The following is a 21,766-nucleotide window of genomic DNA, read 5'->3' as shown; positions in this document are numbered from 1 at the left end:
AGAGGATCAGAAGTGGGAGGCCTCTCAGTGCTACAAAGTGAGACTGTTTCTCAAAAATCAAATATAACACAAAACAAGCATTTTAAATAATAAATAATAAAATCATTTGTCGAAACTGTATTTACTTTTTTACTGAACTAAGTCTCCTTTTTTGCTGTGTATTAAAATAATAGTTTTTGTACAGGTGTGTTTATTCACAGGGTAGCCTAACATGACCGATTTAAGTCTCAAATTTACTCTCTGGGATCAAGGAACTCTGGGTGATTTGAGATGTAGAGAAAGGTGATTGGTGATAAAGTAGTGGCTATCTTGAGAAGCAAGTACAGAAAGTAGAGATTGTTCTTTCCCCTGTAAAAAAAAAGGTCAGCAGTCACCAGGCACTTTTGTAGGCCAAAGTGAAAGATTGGTGGCATTAATTTTTTTTTAAGCTACCTTCAAGTTGCTAAAAAACTGGTTTGGCCATAAAAAGCAAGTGACCAAAAGAAAGCGAAGCTAGAGGGATTTATCAGGTTTTTTTTTGTTTTTTTTTTTTTTTTTTTTTAAGTTTCATGACTCATACAACATCCTGTCATCTGTAGTTCTTGTATTACTTCCTACATGCATCCCTTGTCTGTCTGTCTATCTTATCTATCATCCATCTATCCACCCATCTATTTTTGAGACAGGGTTTCTCTCTACCCCTTGCCGTTCTGGAACTTGCTCTATAGACTAGGCTGGATTTAAACCCAGAGATCCGCCTACCTCCCGAGTGCTGGAATCAAAGCTGTGCACCACACTGCTCAGCTAGTCTTATAGTTGTTTTGAGTTTTCTAAAAATTGGCAGTTAATTATATTTAGAATTCTTTGTGGGGTGTGGATAAGAATATATCATGAATCTGGAGAGATGTCTTAGTAACTAAGAGCACTTGCTGCACTTCTAGAGGTCCCAGGTTCTATTCCTAGCACCCACATGGTAGCCTACAACCATCTGCACAGTTGCAGTCCCAAGGTATCCATTTGTCCTTCTTGAGCACCAGGCACATATGTGGTGCAGAGATGTTCATGTAGTACCCTCCCCCTGCCTTATAGATAATACCATGTAATTCACAGCTTAGGTTAGAAATAATTTTGATTGTTATTAAAATTAGGTTTTTATTCAGGTATACTTTAAGAAATTTGCCGTGATTTTTTTTTTAAGTATATGGTTTGAATCACATAGTTTTGTAATTACCATTAATTACCTCGATTGCTCAATAAGTTTTTCTTATAGCCATCTATTCCACACTGCAAACTGGTCTTTTTAATAACTAGAATTTTATTATGTGGAAAGAGAAATTTTTAAATTTAAAGATCTTACTGAGCCTTATTTGCTCTCCTAGAAATTGGGAAACCTTTTCCTGTAAAATAGAGAACATGTTCTAATGGACTGAATGTAAATAGACTTTGTAGATATAAGTGCTGAAGAAGGAAACAAAAAGTTTGATACTTTTAAAATTAATCTTTAAAGAGGAGACAAGGAAACAGTAATAGACAACCAATTGGTTAATATGAAGTTACGTCAGGTTACTTTTGGGACAAGGATGAAAATGGAGGAACATCATTAATACAGTGTTCTAAAATTGGTCTGTTTAGAAAAGTTGGCTATTGCCCCTCTTCCTTGATTTTTTTTTAATTTTTATTTTAGTATGGACAATAAGTAACTTTGAGATTGTTGATAAGTAATTTTAGTATGGGAAACTTCATTTTTATTTTAGTTCGGTATATTGGGGTCTACTTCAGGAATTTAGTTCAAAACATTAGTCTCCTATAATTATTTAGTAATTGCAAATGGAATCTTACAGTTTGATCACTGTAATTGAGGGGTTTTTTTTGTTTGTTTGTTTGATTTTCTTTTGAGACAGTCTTTCTGTGTAGTCACAGCTGTTCTGGAACTTGGTGTGTCCATCAGGCTGAAAGGCTTGTACCACCATACCCACCCAGCCAATTTTAATTTAAAGGAGATTGAGCATAAGGTTATAATTTTGGCCCAAAACTGCAAGTCTAATTTTTATCATTTTTATATGACAGGGACTTGCCATGAGGTGTTGAAGCCTTGTTTCACTGAGTTGGAGAGACTGGACCTAAATGGCGCAGCATGACTTTGCTCCAGCCTGGCTTAATTTTCCTACTCCGCCATCATCAACAAAGGTACTTTCCCCCTGCATCTCTGTGCGTTCTTTCTGCCTTGATTTTTCATGTTGTACACAGATTTAACCAAAAATGTGAAGACTTGGATTGTGGTTGGGTATGGCTCACTGGTAGAGTGCTTCTCTGACCTGCCATGGCCCTGGGTTTAAGCCATAGTATAAGGAAAAAAGTGAAGACATTTTTTGTTGTCTTTGTTCAAGGGGATTTTTGTAGTGTTGATTCAGATCAGTCAAATCCTTGGAACTTATCTTTGCTTTTACAATAATTTTTATTTACTGCTAATTAGTAATGATCCTTAGCATACATGAGGTATTTAAAGTTTGCAAATACTTTGACAAATATTTAATTTGATCATAATTTCATGAATATTGTACTTTAGATTTATTCCTACTTCTTGTTCTATGAATTTCAAATATTGACCTCTTGTTTTCGACAGAGGAAAAGTGAAATGATTGTATTCCAGAGTAAAGGAACTGGACACTGGTTACTCTGTAAAGCTGTCTGCCTCATTTGATATCACAACTCTCTGCTAGGCTCCATTAATTGCTGGTTGGTTGCTGTGCTGTTTTCAACAATGCCCTGTGGCATAAATTGCTTCTTGTTCTGACTCAATTTAATTAGATATCTGACGGTTTTTGAGGCCCGTCTTTGAGGTTTGTTCTGACCTCCAGAAAGAAGTCTCTTAGTTGTTTTCCTGGTTCTCTCTGTGCTAGCTGCCTTATTGGTTTAGCTTATTGCTATTTGTTGAGGGTAGCTACCACCCTACTGTGTTGTGCCCCCTACATCCCACTTAAAATCTCCATTGTTTGAGGATCCTTTAATTCTAAACTTTCTCATGTTGTGTTTTGAAGAGTTCTTTGACCACTGCTTTTTACTATTATAAAAACTTTTTATTAGGTAGCTGAATCAAGTGAAATTTGGGCCTCAATATTCTTGGTCTGAAAACCCTGAAATAGATTGTTCAGTTGTGAATGGGGGTTGGGCAGAGAGAAAGAACCCTGGTTTCTGGACTATTGCTTGGAATATAACCTCTTCAGTTGCAGTTGGACAGAATGCTTGTCTACAGTACAGAGGGACTGGAAAGTGATTGTCATAACACAGCTAGTGGAGAAATTGGTTAAAAACCTTCAGAAAAATAAACACGCAAAGTCTCTAAAATTTGTCCCTAAGTTATATAGCAAACGAAGAGAGAGGCATTGACTCAACCTAATTCATAATAAGAATGCCTGTATCCTTCTGATTAATGGCTTTACTTTTCTGTCTGTGTTTCCAGTCACCTGGAAGACTTTTTTTTAAACTAAGCAAGATTTTGAGTTGAAACTAACATTTCAGAAATATAATTTACATAACTCAGTAACATTCACTTACTTAATAAAATGTGAGTCTTGGTTATTTGCTTGCCTGTTAATCTGAACGTTTATCATGGTTAGGTCTCCATCTAGTACTTTTTTTAAAAAATTTATTTATTATATATATACAGTGTTCTGTCTACATGTAGACAGAAGATGCAGGCCAGAAGAGGGCACCAGATCTCATTGCAGATGGTTGTGAGCCATATGTGGGTGCTGGGAATTGAACTCAGGACCTCTTGAAGAGCAACCAGTGCTCTCAACCTCTGAGCCATCTCTCCAGCCCTCCATCTAGTACTTTTAAGTATACAGGAACTTTTTATAAAAGTTTATTAAAAGTAGCTCTCATGAGAATAATTTTAGTTTAGAAATTTGTTCCCTTAAAATGCATTGAGCTATTTCCCTAGGCAATAGAATTTAATTTGAAGATGAATCTTAGTGACCATATCTTGCACAGGTTTTTGGGACGGTTAACTGCTCTCTTATTTTTACGTAGTAATTAATGTGAACATGGACTAGAATCCAGACTTTATTCTATGTTCTTGGTATACAATTTTGGAACGAGAGAATGATTAAAATTTACATTTTGTAGACTATAAGACTAGTAACAAAAAGACTTGAAATTGTTAGGAAAGGAGGCTCATACTGGAGCTGCCAAGATTTATTAATTTTTGAAAATTTCATTATTTTCTTTTTTTTCCCCCTTTTGAGACAGGTTTCTTTGTGTAGTTTTGGCTTCCCTAGAGATAGCTCTGTAGACTAGGTTGGCTTCAAATTCAAGAGAAATCCATCTGCCTCCTGAGTGCTGGGATGGTCTGGGCCACCACCGACTGGCAAAATTTTCATATCTCTCTCTCTCTCTCTCTCTCTCTCTCTCTCTCTCTCTCTAACACAAATACACAAATTTATTTTATGTTCATTGGTGTTTTGCCTGCGTGTATATCTTGTATGAGGGTATCAGAAACTCTGTAACTGGAGTTAGAGGTGTGAACTGTGAGTGCTGGAAATTAAACCGAGGTCCTTTAGAAGAGCAGGCAGTGCTCTTAACTGTCAGTCTCTAGCCTCCACATTCCTCAAGTCAAGGACTTGTGGTTTTTTTTTTGTTTTGTTTTGTTTTTTTTTTAACCTTTCTTACTTCCCAAGTGCTGAGATTATGGGTGTGTTCTGTCACATCCAACTTAGATTGCTTTTTTTTTTTTAACTCTTTTCCTGCTTATTTCTCTATGCATAGTTATTAAGATTTGTGCCAGCTTTTCTCAAATCCCTAGTTGTGCTAACCTATTTAGTTTATAGGCAGTCTCCCCTAATCCCCCAAGGCCAACTTTGGAATCTATATGCATATGGGTTTCTTGCTTTCCCTTCCATTTCCTTTTGCTATTTTGTGTTTAGTAATGTAAGACTTGTTTTATTACTAAAAGACTAACATAAGCAAAAGCTATTTGGAAAGTGAAATTGCCATAACAAAAGTTTGTAAGCTTATCATTATTTAAACATTAATAGTCCAGGATAAGGACTGAGGACTGTTATAGTACAGTAAACTCTTAGCGCTTTTCTAAAATGGGGAGTATTGTATGTATGCAGTTCGTCATGGTGATAGATTTTGATTCTGTTTGAGTTGAGTATAGGTTGCTCTCCACCTCAGACTTTAGGCCTAGCAAACACTATGCTGTTTTTTGTCTATTTCATTTAAGTGTTTTTTAAGATAGAAAGGGTCTTTCATAGCCCAGAGTGACCTTCAAATCTCTGTGGGGGGAGTATGACCTTTGAACTTTTGAACCTTCTTCCAACTACAAGTTCTGGGATATCAGGTGTGTGACGGTGCACCTTGCTCACCATTTTGGGACAGAACCTCACCAAGTTGCCCAGGCTAGATTTAAATGTTCCCTTGAATTTGTGTGATCCTCCTGTTTCAGCTCTCTAGTAGCTGAGCTCACAGGCTCTTGACACCTAAGTTCAGCTCCAGATTTTCTAACCAAACATGTTACTTCTTGAATGGTCATCAGTCTGAATTCCTAAGACGAGTTTTTTTTTTTGGTCTTACTGTAAAGCAGTGGTTCTCAACCTTCCTAATACAGTTCCTTGTGTTGTGGTGACCCCCCAACCATAATTTTTTTTATTGCTACCTCATAACTGTAATTGTGCTGTTGTTAAGAATTGTAATGTAAATATTTTTTAGAACCAGTGCCCTAAAGAGACAATTTGAAGCTCGAGCTTTTTGTGATGTGAGATATATACACACATACAATACAATATAGTAATTTATTATTATTATTATTATTGTTGTTGTTGTTGGAGACAGGGTCTCTATGTAGCCCTGGCTGTTTTGGAACTCATTATGTAAACCAAGCTGACTTTGGACCTTGAATTTACAGAGATCTGCCTGCCTCTACCTGTGCCACCACTCCTGGCTCTAATGATTTCTTTTTCTTTTCTTACCTTTTTTTTTTTTTTAAATATAACCTTGCAGCTTAGTTTTTCATCCTAAAAATACCAATCTTTTGTTAGTAATTAACTGCTTGTTCTCTACCAAGACTTTGTATCATGCATATCTCTGCCTTGAATCTTGTCTTAAATAAATGGAACAAACATTTTTTTTATACTAAGACATTCTTGTGTTCAGTATGATAGTCAGTTTTTGTTCGGAATGATGTACAGATAGATGAATTAAGGGTGATAGTGTTAAAACTGCAGTTATGTGCCTTTCTGAGACATGTAGAATTTTAGCCCCATCATGTGGTCAAAATATAAATTACATTCATTTTACTACACCTGTACCTTAGGGCAGTTTACATAGTGTTTTTGCATATGTATAGATATAATTAAATAATTTTAGTTTGCCTTTGTGTATTAGTACAGGACTTCTGTAGTTCTTCTGTTCTCTCTTTTTTTTTTTCTTTTGGGTTTTCTAGATGGGGGTTTCTGTGTGAAGCTTTGGAGCCTGTCCTGAAACCTGCCCAGTTTCTCTTTTTTTAACCCATTGCTTTAAATTTTTTTTTGTGAATTAATCCAATAAAATTTTTAAACAATTTTTGTGTATGAGTATTTAGATTTCATTTAAGTTCCTGTACCATGTGCATGCATGGTATCCAGAGGCCAGTAGAGGGGTGTCTATCCCCTAGAACTGGAGTTACTGATGATTGTGAGCTACTATGTGACTCTTCTGAAAGAGGAGCAGGTACTCTTAACTATCAAGTGCTGTCTCCCTCCCACCCCCAACCCCTGTTTGTGTGTGTGTCTGTGCGTGTGAGTGTGTGTGTGTATGTGTGTGTGTGTATGTGTGTGTGTGTGTATGTTATTTTTCTCAGCATTGTGTACCTGGAGGTCAGAGGACAATTTGTGGATTTGTGTTTTCTCTCTTTCTAAAAAGATTTATTTATTTATTTATTTATTTGTTTATTATGTATGCAGTGTTCTGCCTGCATGTATGCCTGCAGGCTAGAAGAGGCCACCAGATCTCATTTTAGATGATTGTGAGCCCCCATGTGGTTGCTGGGAATTGAACTCAGGACCTCTAGAAGAGTAACCATCTTTCCAGCCTAGATTTGTTTTCTCTTACCATGTAGATTCCAAGGACTCACTCAGATTTTCAGTATTAACAAGCAAGCACCTTCACCCATTTGACTGAGCTGGATGTGGTTTGCAGTAGCATTTTGGGTAAGGTGTAGTGGCACATGCTTTTAATTTCAGCACTTAAGAAGTAGAGGCAGGTGTGAATCTCTGAGTTTGAGGCCATTGTGGTCTGCATACCCCAAGTTGTGCTCCAGTTCAGTTTGGGGATACATAGTGATACTTTCTCAAACCATAACAACAAAAACCCGAAGCATTTTGGACTGGACAGAGAAGATGACTCTAGGTAAGACTTGCCATGGAAATATGAGGACCCAAGTTTCATTCCTGAACTAACATTAAAAAAAAAGTTTGGTCTGTGCCTTTAATCTCAGTTCTGGGGCTAGTGAGACATGTGCTTGGATCCCTAGGATACAGTGAGTTAGCCCAGCATAATTGGTAACTGTCTCATTTTTTAATGTTGAAGAGACAAGTAATTCTTTAATGTAGAAGAAACAAATATGGAGGCCCTAGTGTGTTCCCAGCTGCCCATCAGCTCAGACCTGAAATAACCACACAGAAACCATTAATTAAATCACTGATTGGCCCATTAGCTCTATTTTTTTATTGGCTAGTTCTTAGATATTAATTTAAGCCATTTCTAGTAATCTGTGTATTGCCATGTGGCTATGGTTTACTGGGTAAAGTTCCTGGTGGCTGACTTCGGCGGGACTACATGGCTTCTCTTTCTCCTCCTTCGTTCTCCCAGCATTCCAGTTTAGTTTTCCCTGTCTACCTCTATTCCCTGTGCATGCCCAAGACAGTTTCTTTATTTACCAATGGTATTCACAACATTCACAGGGGAAATCCCACATCATAATCCCTGTAAAGGCTACTGTAGTTTTCATTGTGCTAGAAAAAAGATCTCAGTTGGTGGTGGTGCGTGCCTTTAATCCCAGCCCTTTGGAGCAGGCAGGCAGGTTCAGTGCCAGTCTGGTCTACAGAATGAGTTCTACACCAGCCAGAGTTAAACAGGGAAACCTTGTCTTGGAAAAAAAAAAAAAAAGAAACAACAGAAAGAAAGAAAAAAAAAGTTGCTAAGAGTGCAGTGTTAAAAGGATGGATAAGCTAACTAGAGTTGTAATTTGGTGATTGACCTTTTTCCTAGTATGCAAGAAGGAGTGGCAGAAAAGCATGTTGGTTGTAGAAAATTAAAACTAAATAATAAAAATATTATGAAATTCTAGTAGAGATGACTACCACATATTTGTATTTTAGTATTCTTCTGTGGCTATTGAGTATTATTATCACTTTGAAATTTTTTTTGTGTTAATTAAATACAAAATCTCTCTGTATCTCTCAGAATGGCTTCAAATTTCCTTCGTAGCCCAGCTTGGTTTGCATCTGAGGCTGGTTTTAATCTCCCAGTATGGTCTGTTACACTGCGTCAGCCTGGTCATTTGTTCTTTTATGGCAACAATTAAAAAGCAGTGATTATAGTAAGACTATTTTAAAACAATATAAGCTTGCATTGAAAATACATCCTAATTGCACCTTTTGTAAGATAAGCTGATTCCCAAATTCAGTCAGTTTGGCTGATAGAGTTCATTGAACTATCTTTGTGGGACGTATGTACTGTGTAGACACTCCCCCTCCCCATATATTTATATAAACTCTTTTATCGAGGTATTCTAGTTTTCAGAGAAAATAGAAAAAAAAAACTACTTGTTTTGTTTTTGAAGACAGGATGACCTCAAACTGTCTTTATAGCTGAGAAAATGATCTTTATTTTCTCTGGCCTTCTTCCTTCCATCTGCTGTCTATAAACATGCTTTTCTGTGCCCATTTTGGGCATGCTAGGGACCAGATATGTTGATAGGCAAGTACTCTACCACCTGAGTTATACCCCCAGTTCTTAGTTTTAGGAATTAAAAGAATTTCCTCCCACATTTTTTTTTAATGAGCCATTTGTCCTTTAGTAGTAGTGTTTGGTCTCCAAGAATTTGTGTTCTTTTTAAATTTATTTATTATGTATATATAGGTTCTGGGCACCAGATCTCATTATAGATGGGTGTGAGCCATCATGTGGTTGCTGGGAATTGAACTCAGGACCTCTGGAAGAGTAGTCAGTGCTCTTAACCACTGAGCCATCTCTCCAGCCCGAATTTGTGTTTTTAAATTAATTTTATTAATTTTTAATTTTAGTCTATTCTGGTCAGCTAGAATATAGTTAGTTATTTTGATCTTTTTCTTGTATTTAAGACTTTTTTTGTGCCCTACAATATGGTATGTCTTGGACTGCTGAAAAGATTGCACTTAGTATTAGAGCTGCATGAGTTCTTGTAGATACTTCATTTTAAGATTTGTCCTTTTTTTTTTTAATCAATGTGGTGGTACTGTGCTTTTAATCCTAGCACTCAAGAAGCTGATACATGTGGATCTGTGAGTTCCAGGACAGCCAGGACTACACAGAGAAGCTCTGTCTCCAAAATAAAGGATTTGACCTTTTGATGGGGTGGTTCTGGAATCTGAAATCATATGCATGCTAAGAAAGTACTTTTTTCAGTAATTGACACAGTCTTGTTTTAATATTCTGAAAAATATTATACAGAAGATGTAGTAGGAAGGCTGTTAGTTCATTCCTGGTCGCTTAGCTCCGAAATAAGCACACAGAAACAATATTATTTGCAATACTGTTTTGCCAGTGGCTTAAGCATATTTCTGGCTAACTTGTATGTTAAATTAATCCTCCTCTATTAATTTGTGCATCACCAGGAGATTGTGGCTTACTGGATAAAGTTCCGGTGTCTGTCTCCAGTGGGGCTATATGGCTTCTCACTGACTGTCCCAGCATTCAGTTTAGTTTTCCCCGCATAACTTAGTTCTGCCTTGCTGTAGGCCAAAGATGTTTCTTTATTCATTAACCAATAAAAGCAACACAAAGACAGAAGGATCTCCCACACCAAAAAGGTTTTAATAAAATTTGTAAGCTTACAATCACCTATATGGTCATGTCCTAAGCATTTTGCCTCATTTTGGAAATAGAATATTATTTATACAGCCACCATGTCCTTACTATTTACTTCTTTACAGTTCATTTTCCATCTTGTGTTTTAGACATTGGGTTTATATATCTGTGAACTATTTGTTTATATGCTTTTTTTTTCCCCCTGAGTTACTTTTCTTAGTATGGATTGGAAAGAAGTACAGAGACATATATGGTCTTGTGTGTTATCTTTTGTGTTTTTAAAGTTAAATTACTTTTTCATTCTTGTATTTCTCTAGACAAATTATAGTACCTTAGTACAATTTTAAATAGTTTGTTTTTAAATTATGGCTTTAGTAATAATATATCTCATGTTAGTCTTCTAAGTTATGGATTAATTCATACTTTGTTTTGGGTGTTACTTTTCTCATTTACTGTGACTGGTATTGAATCCAGGGCCTATCAGAAGCGAATAAGCAGGTGTTCTATTATTACTAACCTATGCTTTAGTTCATCTTGAATTTTTAGTATGAATAATCATTCTTGAATACCAACTTTGTCTCTCTTTTCAGTCTTATGTTTCTTACTTAGTTATTGCACTGGCAACTTTTCAGAAGGCTTAGAAAGGCTTTTCTATCATTCTTGCAAGTAGATAAACATGCCTTCTTCTTTGGGATGTTCTTGCCAGGCGGTGGTGTGCACACCTTTAGTTCTAGCACTTAGGTTACGGAGGCAGTTAGAACTCTCTGAGTTTGAGGCCAGCCTGCTCTACAAAACGAGTTCCAGGACAGCTAGGACTACACAGAGAAATCCTGTGCTGGAAAACCAAAACCAAAACTAACAAAACCCCTAAAGCAAAACAAAACAAAAAAACAACATTCTTTGTTTCAGAGGAGGTTGCTACTCTTAGTTAATGTTCATTCTCCCAACACTCGTCCATGCATAAAGCAGTAGTGGCATTGCAGTTTTGACACTAAAAATTTTTGTGTAGCGGTGCACAGGGTGGGCACATTTTTCTCAATTTCTTCTCTTCGGCCCTTACATACTCTTGGCTGTACTTGAATTTTAGAATGATGTTCCACTTTTGTCAAATGCTGATTGATTGATAGATGCTGAAATCAAATTCATTTATATGTACAGCATATAATTAAGGCTACTGTCAATATTCCTAGGAGCAACAGCCACCCAACTCTGGAAAAGTGTTGGATTGTAGAGATGTAATAGGTGATATACTCTTCCTTCTTCTGGACGGACAAGATAGGCTTAGAGTCATATATTACCAATTCAAGGATACTTAAAGTAACCAAATATTCTGTGTTGTTTTGCACATTATATATAGGCCTAGTACTTAGATCGAAAAGAACCTTTGGGAAGGAAAGGGAAGTTGGAGGGAGAAGGATTGATTCCATGGAAAGCCGAGTGGTGGCGGAGCATACATTTAATCTCAGCACTCAGGAGGCAGAAGCAGATGTATCTCTGTGAGTTCGAGGCCAACCTTGATCCAGTTCCAGGACAGGCTCCAAAGTAACATAGAGAAACCCTGTCTCAAAAAACCAAACCATACCAAACCAAAAGAAGGAAACAAAAAATCTAAAGATTGATTCCATGATTCCCATATGCAGCTATCTTATTTAATGGACATCTGTCACTTCGGTTTTGAGGACTTCTTTTGGGTGGGGGGTTGTTGATGGTAATGGAGTAGGTGTCCAATAGGTTTTTGTTCCATTCTTTGTGAAACTCTGTTTTTTATTCTTTAAGAAAGTTACACCATAAACACAAGTCAGAAAGGGCTTGGTTATAAAATGATTAAAACTTTGTGCTTTACGTGTGCTTTTCAGAGAATGTGCACTCGTTGGTCCCATGGTAGATTGTCCCTCACAGTAGCTGTGACTTATAAGCACATAGCTAAATGTAACCGTTGATGGTGTATATATTATTTTTTTTAAAGTGATTGTCCTTAATTAGATAGACCAATACCTTTTCACCCTAGCATGCCAGGTACTTTTGTTTGTTTTGATTTGTTTATAATCACAAATAGATAAACTTATCCTTTCCCTGAGATACATCCCCCCTTTCCACCTTATCCCCAATCAGGAATTATTTGACAGTGACAAGGCAGTGAATGCAAGAACCAGCATGGTAGAGCTCAAGTTTGATGTCAACATTGCAGAGGCAGAGGCAGGTAAACTCTTTGAAACCAGCCTTTTTGAGTTCCTGGGCAGCCAGAGCTGCAGACTGTCTCAAAAGAAACAAGCAAACTAAAATGTTGAATGTAGCTGAGTCTGGTGGTGTACACCTATAATCAGAAGGATCAGGCAAGGAGATTTCCAGGAGATTCAGGACAGCTTAGGCTATAGCATGACCCTGGCTTTAGAAGAGCTAAACCTCAAAAAGATGTTGAGTGAAAATCTTACAAAGATATTTATTCCCACTCTGGACCTAAGTGATACATTATATCATCCCTCCAGGCTCAGGAAATATCTTACAGGAGAGAGGACTGAAAGCATATGAGAATTAGAGGAAGAAGGGGAGCTTGTTTGAATGTTGCCTTCCAGGCATGAATGGCATGACTGCTGTACTCTTGAATTTATAACATTTTGTTATAACATTTATAACACAGATTTTGCCTTACCTCAGTGGTGTTAGGATACCTCGAAACTGGAGTTACAGGTGGTTGCTAGCCTCCAGGTGGTTACTGGGAGTTGAACTGTAGTGAGAAGCTGCAGTCAGGCCTGCTTTTTGTCCCGCCCGGCTCCTGCATGGCTAGCTTAGCCCCGGAAATCACAACACACAAATTGTATTCATTTAAACACTGCCGGCCCATTATCTCTAGAGAGTTAGTTACTGGCTAACTCTCACATCTTGATTAACCCATTTCTAATAATCTGTGTAGCACCACGAGGTTGTGGCTTACCAGGAGAGATTCAGCATGTCTGACCTGGAGGCTGGTTCCATGGCATCTGCCTCACTGCCCTCTTCCCAGCATTTTGTTCTGTTTACTCCGCCTACCTAATTTTCTGTCCTATCAGAGGGCCAAGGCAGTCTCTTTATTAACCAATGAAAATAACACATAACAGAAGGCCCATCTACATCATTGAACCATGGTTCTCTATTAAAGCATCTAGTGCTCTACTTGTTACTTGGAAATGCCTTCATTCTTTGGGTGTTAGTAGGGGCTGGGTAAGCGATTTAGCAAAGATAATCCTTAGTTCTTGCCTTTTTACTTTAAATTTTTTTCCCTGTTGGAAGTCTAAAAAAAAATCTGTGTTCTTGTCAGTCTGCCCATATGTGTGTGTGTGCACATGAGTGCAGGTACTGACAGACACTAGAAGCATTGGATCCCTTGGAGCTTACACAAGTAGACACTTAGAGTGAGGAATCAAACTCATTCATGTCTTTTGGAAAAGCAGTTTATGCTCTTAACCACTGAGCCAGCTTTCAGCTTCTTAATTTTTTAAAGTTAGCATACAAAGTGTCATTACTTTTAATGAAATTATCTTTCTGATTGTAGGCTTTGATCACTCAGAAACATGAATACGATGGTACAGATATGGTTTAGACATGTCTAAATTTAAAAGTACTCAGTGGATAGATAAAATCACTTGCTGTGCAAGCTTGAGTTCAATCTCAGGAATCATCATGAAAGTGTAAGGAGAGAATCTTCTCTTAGGAGGTTGTGTATCCGTCCCCCCACCCCCAATAATGAATAAAAATTAAAAAAAAAAGTAAAGAAACATCAGTGTTTTATCAGTAGAGAATGCAGATCAGGAGTGAGAGCAGAAGTGGTAAAATAATCTGAATTATTCATGTTGTTAGATGTGAGGTATAAATGAATGCATATAGAATTACCCAATGAAAGAGGACGGCATTTGAGAGTTGTTTCACTTCTTTTTTTGTATAGCAGAAAACCACATGTCCAGAAACAAGCACAAGGAAGACGTTTTCATTCCTGTTTCAATGATTGAGATAGAGTTTTCTAATCCCTGGTTGACTTTGAACTCTTGGTCATCCTGATTTCACCTCTCAAGTGCTGGTACTCACTTTGAGACAAAGCACTTTCTTCTTGTTTTTTTTTTTTTTTTTTTTTTTTTTTTTTCCAGACAGAGTTCTTTTGTAAAGCCTGGTATCCTGGAACTCACTCTGTAGACCAGGCTGGCCTTGAACTCAGAGTGATCCCACCTGCCTCTGCCTTGAAGGCCTGCACCGCCACCACCCAGCAAGACAAGCACTTTTAAAAGGAGGGGATTTTTGTCAATATTGAATGTCATAGAAAGGACGATAGATTAAGGACTAATAGAGGGTCACAGTTTAGTATACAAGACCAATTTCGCTTTGACAAAGCCATTGTGAATTGATTAATTATGAAGTAAGGACAAATATTAAATTGGCATTTTTAATCTGTTAAGACGTGTAAAAGAGGCAGAGGCAGGCAAATTTCTTTAGTTCAAGGTCAGCCTGATCTACAGAGTGAGTTCTAAGTCAGCTAGGGATTGCTACACAAAGAAACCGTGTCTGAGAGGGGAAGAAGGAGAGAGGAGGTGTAATTGATGAGAATTTTGATGATTATCATTCATGTGTGTGTGTGTGTGTGTGTGTGTGTGTGTGTGTGTGTGTGTATAAATATAAAAGAAGCATAAATAACCTTGTACTGTGCAGTTCTGATTTTTGAACTAGTTACTCTGTAAACTTTCCTTTTTTCTTTTTGCACTTAACTACATTATGAAGGGTCTAGGAAACTTAAATGTTTCACACTTAACAATTCTCCTTAAGTGGAAGAAAACAGAATTAAAATGTTTACATCAAATAGAGTGTGGTATGCAGAATTTTATACCTTGTTAAAGTGAGTCACATTTTAACTTGGTTTTCTTGGGGTATTTTATTGCTCCTTTTGCTATTACTGTTATTGGTGTAGTTCATGAATTCTTTCAGAAGAGTATGCTTTTTCTTTTTTTAAGCAGAAGAAAAGAGACTAACAGTCGTTAATTTTATACATATATCAATAGCTTGGGAATAACTCCATGTATTCTTAACCATTTAAACTCATAGAAATATGTTGGTATGCTGCTGTTTTCAAAGTTAAATTTAGACGCCATAAATATATTTGTATTTATTTCAGTCATCACTGAATTTTGAGAAGCATTCTGAAAATTTTTCATGGACAGAAAATCGTTACGATGTGAGTCGTCGACGACACAACTCTTCAGATGGCTTTGATTCTGGTATTGGACGTCCTAACGGAGGTAACATTTGCTAAGGAACGGGAGAGTTTGTGATAGTTTTTTAAATAGTCTTTTAGGATGTTTTGATTGCTATTCAGTCACTAAGTATAACTATCTTTGAATTTATATTACTTTACTGTTATCAAATAAAGGTAATTTTGGGAGGAAAGAAAAAAATGGATGGCGTTCGCATGGCAGAAATGGTACAGAAAACATAAATCATCGAGGGGGATACCATGGTGGAAATTCCCGTTCTCGTAGCAGTATTTTCCATTCTGGAAAAAGCCAAGGACTACATGAAAACAACATCCCTGACAATGAGACTGGGAGGAAAGAAGACAAAAGAGAACGCAGACAGTTTGAGGCTGAGGATTTTGTAAGTTTCTCATAATTTTAATACAAACGATGTTTGTGCAAGTGCCATTTCCGCATCAGGGCACTTCTAGGTTTTTGTTGTTGTTGTTTTTATATTAGTACAGGTAATTTTCATTTGATCTTTATTTATCTTTTATTTTTGTTTTTGTTTTTTTTTGAGACAAGGTTTCTCTGTGGCTTTGGAGTCTGTCTTGGAACTAGGTCTTGTAGACCAGGCTGGCCTCGAACTCACAGAGATCCACCTGCCTCTGACTCCCAAGTGCTGGGATTAAAGGCGTGTGCCACGCACAGGTAATTTTCTGTAGGATCATCCTAACAGGTGCTTGTCCAGTTGTAGATGTTTTGTATTGAGTCAGGGTTTCATGCTTCAGCCCAGGCTAAGTTGAGCTACTTTATTTTAAAGTTGTCTACTCTATTTTAAAACTCGTATTTTGTAAGGAATCACACCTTAAAATTGCCTTTTAACTTTATTTGTGTGCTTTTATGTGTGTTGGTGTAGGCCACAGTGTGTTGTGGAGGTCAAGATATGTCGGCTTTTTGTTTTATTGAGACTGGGTCTCATTTTGTAGCCCTAAACTTCCTGGAACCTACCATGTTGACCAGGCTGCCAGTTTCAGAGAATTAATAGGGGCAAGACTCATTCTGAATTTGGACATTGTGGGCTTGGGGTTCAAATGGAGTAAAAGGAGTTATCCCCCCCCCTTTTTGTTTCCCTCTCCCATGATGTTAATTTCACTGTTGTACAGTGACTTTCCTACGCTAGTGAGTGAGCTTTCTGAAAACACGCACTAAAATAAACATTTCCTCCACTGTGTTAATTTTCTAGGATATTTAGTCATGGCCACTAATGTAATAAAAAAGGTAAATATAATACCTTGACTGTGGAATTAGTGAAAGAATGTATACAGTGTGCTAAACATTGTTCTTACTAAATTTTTGAGATATGGTTTCAACTGCCCTAGAACTCAAAGAATAGACCAGACTGGCCTTGAACTCACTGCCTGTCTGTACCTACTTTCCACATGTGGACATTAAAAGCATAAGTTACCCCAAGAGAATGGCTTCAGGGAGTTGGTTCTTTTTCTATAATATGTGTCCAGGTAATAGAACTCAGGCGTTTGGGTTTGAACTCAGGCACCTTTACCTCCTGAGCCGTCTCCCTTTGCCACTTTAAAGGGATATTTTTGGTGACCAATTTTGCTCTTAAAACAATTCGCTTCCTCCTCCGTTTCCACCCCTTTCAGAATCTTTTGGCGTATTTGTGTTGTTTTCATCCCTTAAGAAAATTGAATACTTTTCCTTAGAACTAGTAGCCTCATGAGTTCAGTGGCTTATTTACAAGTGTCTCATAATCTCTTATTTTCTCGTGCGTCCCCCCCACACACACACAGAAAGAGAGAGAGAGAGAGAGAGAGAGAGAGAGAGAGAGAGAGAGAGAGATGAAAAGGTATTTTGCTAAGATGGGGTTTTACTACCCAGGCTTGTCTGGAACTTAGGGCTCATGTGATTCTCCTGAGTTAATGAAAACAAGATTTCATTTTTTTCTTCCTTGCTTCTTAATCTCAGTATGTGTCTTCTAAACTCTGTGCTTCTTAAATTAAAGAAAAATGACCCAGTTACAGTCTTACTTTGGGTTTTGTTGTTGTGTTGTTTTGAGTTAAGGTTTGTGTAGCCTAGGCTGGCCCCACACTTACTATGTAGCTGAGGATAATCATAATTCTTGATCTTTTGTCTTCATTTCCCAAGTGTGCTTGGCTCTTGATTCATTTCTGACAATTTACAATTCATATGTTGTGTAAGTAGAGAATCAGCATTTTTCTTTTTATTTATTATTACTACTATTTTTTTTAGTATGTATTTGAGTTGCTGTATTTAGTCTTGTTGCTGTTCATGGCATGCAGAATATATAGTTTAACATGACAGGCAGAATCTGTGTTCTCATTGAGCTCTTCCTAGTGGGAAGACTCAATAGCAAATGAAAAAAATAACTTGTATTTTGCAGAGAATTTGAATAGGAGGTGACTGAGTAGATACTTAGGTTAGGGAAGTCTAGAGAGGTTTCTTTGTAACATTGAATCTGGGACTTAACAAGCGTTGCCAGCACCTAAAAACTGGGAGGGCGTGTAACTCAGGGCTGGGACATGTGGTTTATATGTTTAAGACCCTGGGTGCAATTCCCAGCACCACAAAAACTAAGACAAAACCTGGGAGGAAGAAAGGATGAATTTAGTGTAAAACATTTTAGTTCTTAAATTATTCCAGTGTAAAACTAGTGACAAAGTAATGCTTTGTTTGAGTACTTTGATAACCAAAGACAAGGTATTTGGACATTTTTGGTCGCATATCATGATGGAGGCTCAAGGGAAAGAATTTGATGGATTGCGTTTAGGGCAGGGGAGTGGTTAGGGAAAATGAAGAGGGAATGATTTGATTTAGGTGTTTGTATCAAGTAATATTGATTTTTGCTGCATCTTAACCATTTGAATGGTCTGTTTTTTCCACTTGATGATCACCAGGTAATTTAACTTACATCATCAAGCTGGGATAATAGTGTACTCTCATGGTGCATTAAACAATGTAGTGAGGGCCTGGAGAGACAGCTCAGTAGTTAAGAGCACTGTCTGCTTGCTCTTTTAGAGGACTCGGGTTCAATTCCCAGAACCCACATGGCATCTCACAACTGTCTGTAATACCAAGATTTGGAATATATGCAAGCAAAATACCAGTGCACATAAAAATAAAAATTATTAGAAAATGAAACTCTACTGAATTAAACACATCACATATTATAAGCTCCTTTAAAATTTATTTCTTAATTTAGAATTATAATAAAATTATATAATTTTCTCCTTTTCCTCCTCCCATGTAAACCACCTTCTCTCTTTTTTTTTTAAATTCGTGGTCATTTTGTTATTCATGTATGAGAGAGAGGGAGGGAGAGAGGAGGTTCCCTAGTATCCTGCTCTATCCATATATTGTTACCTGTACTATTAGTTTATCCAGTACTAAATGACTAGCTCTGAACATATATACACATAGATCTTAATAAAACTAATGGCTGACAGGCATGGTGGCAGAGACAGACTGATCTCTGAGCTTGTGGCTAGCCAGGGATGTAGAGTGAGACAGTGTTCCCCCCCCACCCCCCAAAAAAAACCCACTCCACCCTAATTGCTGCTATTTTATTATCTCTCACTTCTAGTCCTAGGATAGTAGTGATGAGTTATTGTAACTTTAGGTCTGCAGTATAGACATAGTTTATAGTTAATATATAAACTATACAGATTACAGTAGTATATTTAATATTATGTAATCAAGAAAAGGATATCTAGCCATTAAATAAGCTTATTTCTCTTTCTTTAGTTGTTTTCTGTGAAGGAATTAGGTGTATAGGTTTGCATATATATTCCTATGGGGTTTTATAGTAATGTTAGTTCCTAATAATTTAATTCATTTCTGTGCTTAATTATAAAGTATTTGTACTTGGATTCATTTTGTTCATTATAAATGTTAAGTGTCTTCCTTAAGGAAATCAGGCTATGTTACCAGATAATATGAAAAATAACCTGGTATACTGTAAAGTTACTCTAAAGAAACTGTAAGTTTTAGGATTCTAGAGTAAACATTTACCAAGATTAGGGCTTTAGAGTACCATTAATGCTCTTAATTCTTTTGAATAATCCTCATCACCCTTTGAAATAAATTTCATACTTTGCTTTGGGAATGTGTGTTTGCTTTGTTTCTTTTTTGACATGTAAGTTACAGAAAAAGTAGCATACAGTAGTATATAGTTCCTTCTGTTGTTTCTTTGAGACAGGCTATCATGTAGCCCAGACTATCCTCAGTCTCATTATATATTTGGGATGACATTCTGAATTCTCTTGCCTCATCCTCCCATTGATAAAAACACCTAATAGAATTGGTGAAGAGTATAATTTTCATCTCTTTTGTCATAATTGTATATGCCAGAAAGCATTATACTTCTGACTGGGGTTTTTCATTTGCTGCTCTCTTGCTCCATTTTGAACTAAAACCATTGTTCCCTATCCTTTCTAAGAAGCAGCTACTCTTCTGCTGCTTTCCCAGTATGCTACATTTCTACCCTGTGCCTTTGTTGTACGCTTTATTCCAGATGCTTTCCTAATAGTTAGGTGAAGGTAAAGATTCTCTTTGTCTCCAACTAGCACTGAGAATAAACAGACATTTTGATGGTTAGCAGAGAAAATTGAAAGAAAGTTTATGGAGAATTAGTTATTATAACTAAGAGCTGATCATAAGTGTTCCTCAGTTATAAGATGTGTAACCATGTGTTTCTTTAAAGGACCACACTTATATGCCTTGGTACATTTTTAAATTTAATTTTCTTTCAGCCATCTTTAAATCCTGAATATGAGAGAGAACCAAATCAGAATAAATCTTTAGCTGCGGGTGTATGGGGTAAGTAATGTTTTACCTATTTTTTTTTTTTGAGGTACAGAATATGTTGTATTTGTAGGTTGCCTTTTTAAAAAATAGGGTACAGTAAAACTATTTAACAATAATTACATTTAATTTGCTAAGTTTCTGAAGTAATACCTTTAAAAGTAAAGAATTTGGGGTATAAATTTGAATTGAAATACTTAATTTACACATGCTAGTGTCATTAAGTATTTGCTTTTTAAGAATGATTCTAGGTTAATGCAGTTTTGAGAGCAACCTTGATAATCTCAAATAACTCAGTATATAGTTCAAATTTTTAGTTTTTTATAATTGAAATTTGACTAACTGGGAAAATAAGTTTCTAGTAACACGAAGTTAATCTTTTTATGTCTGAAAATGGTTTTGTGTAGACTGTTAAACTAATTGTATAGATTTTCTTTTGATTAGTTTATATTAGAAATTATTTTATGTGATTTTTAAAGCTTAATGAGTTTCTGGTAAATAACTCCCTTTAAAACTGCTGAATTTAATTTGATAATATCTTACAGAAGAAATTGCACTCAGTACAAATTAGAAAGTTTTAAAAGATTTAAGTGAAGTTTAAAATAATGGAAATTTTGTAAGACTTCTGAAAAATAAACTTGAATTTGATACCAAATTAAAAGTGCTATCCATTTTAAAACTTGTACACATGTTCAGTTGTAATTTTTTTAATTGAAAACCAACAGCCTACTAAACAAAAGGATTGTGGCTTATGATAGCATGCTAGTCCTAATGATAATGGCATTATTTTAAACTTTGCCACTTCCTGTGCTAGTCTTAATTGTATTTATGGGTTAAAACTGGAAAATTATTTTGCTTTCTTTTGATCTCCCTTTTTATTTAATGGCTTTTGAGGGTGGGGGAGGGGGTGGTCAGACATTTTTGTTTAGAACCATGTGAATGGCATTGTTTTTTCTGTATTGCAAATTAGTATTTCTACCACTCTCCCCAGGCCTACACGCCCAGACACACACATACCCAACCAAAAAAATCTCCCAAGCTCCTCTCTTAGGTATGTTTCCTTATTATTCAGTTTTTCTGGGAACAACTGATTGCATAAGAATATAGAATCTCCTGAAAAGTATTAAATAAAATTTCTAAGAAATTAGGAATAATTTGGATTTTAGTGGAATGAAAGTAAATTTTAAAAGTCAAGAATATCAGCATTTGTCATATAAACTATAAGATACTAATGTGGTACTGTCCTTGGTTGACTTATTCTTAGAAATGATTTAAAGACAAAGATAGTTTTGAAAACTAGGCTAAAATGTATTAGTATAAAGATTTTGGTTCTGCTGTTTCAGAGTTGACTTAAGGATTTTGAATACTAGTGGAAAAGATTTAAAATGGGAGGTAAACTCTTTGATTTGTTTAAGTAAACTAAGATGTGTCTGCATTAAAACAAAACAAAAGGTTAATTGTGGAATGGTTAATTGTTAAATTTCTAGTACTCCCCGTAGGAATACAATGAAACTCTTCATTGTATCACACTGCACTATTCCTTTCTCATTTTACACCCTGGGCTCCCAAGTATGCTTTTACTCATAGCAACATTTAGAATAGCTATGTTCCTGGGGAAGATGAGAAGATTTTAGCAAAGACTTCTATAGAACATTTCTAGTGATACTTTAAGGTAAGCAAAAATTTACTAACAAAACTTCAGT

General features: G+C 36.4%; 1 protein-coding gene across 7 annotated transcripts in view; it reads left to right on the top strand.

Moving 5' to 3' along the window:
• Positions 1-21,766, top strand: part of Gpbp1 (GC-rich promoter binding protein 1) — a 65,296-nt gene that overhangs the window by 23,957 nt on the left and 19,573 nt on the right. For 2 of the 7 annotated variants that reach the window (XM_085676713.2, XM_085676715.2), the window contains exons 3-7: positions 2,047-2,166; positions 15,164-15,287; positions 15,419-15,642; positions 20,012-20,078; positions 21,055-21,114. In XM_085676713.2, the coding sequence (XP_085532839.2) occupies positions 2,104-2,166; positions 15,164-15,287; positions 15,419-15,642; positions 20,012-20,078; positions 21,055-21,114 (538 nt within the window). In that variant the 5' untranslated portion in view covers positions 2,047-2,103. Of the gene's footprint in view, positions 1-2,046; positions 2,167-15,163; positions 15,288-15,418; positions 15,643-20,011; positions 20,079-21,054; positions 21,115-21,766 lie in introns of those variants that run through there. The other 5 variants (XM_085676718.2, XM_085676717.2, XM_087896884.1 and 2 more) reach the window with 4 other exon arrangements.

This window comes from Myodes glareolus, chromosome 15 (assembly GCF_982192425.1).
Source record: "Myodes glareolus chromosome 15, mMyoGla1.1, whole genome shotgun sequence".
Classification (NCBI taxonomy): Eukaryota; Metazoa; Chordata; class Mammalia; order Rodentia; family Cricetidae; genus Myodes; species Myodes glareolus.
The sequence above is the reverse complement of the archived record's forward strand: the minus strand, read 5'-3'. Positions and strand labels throughout refer to the sequence as shown.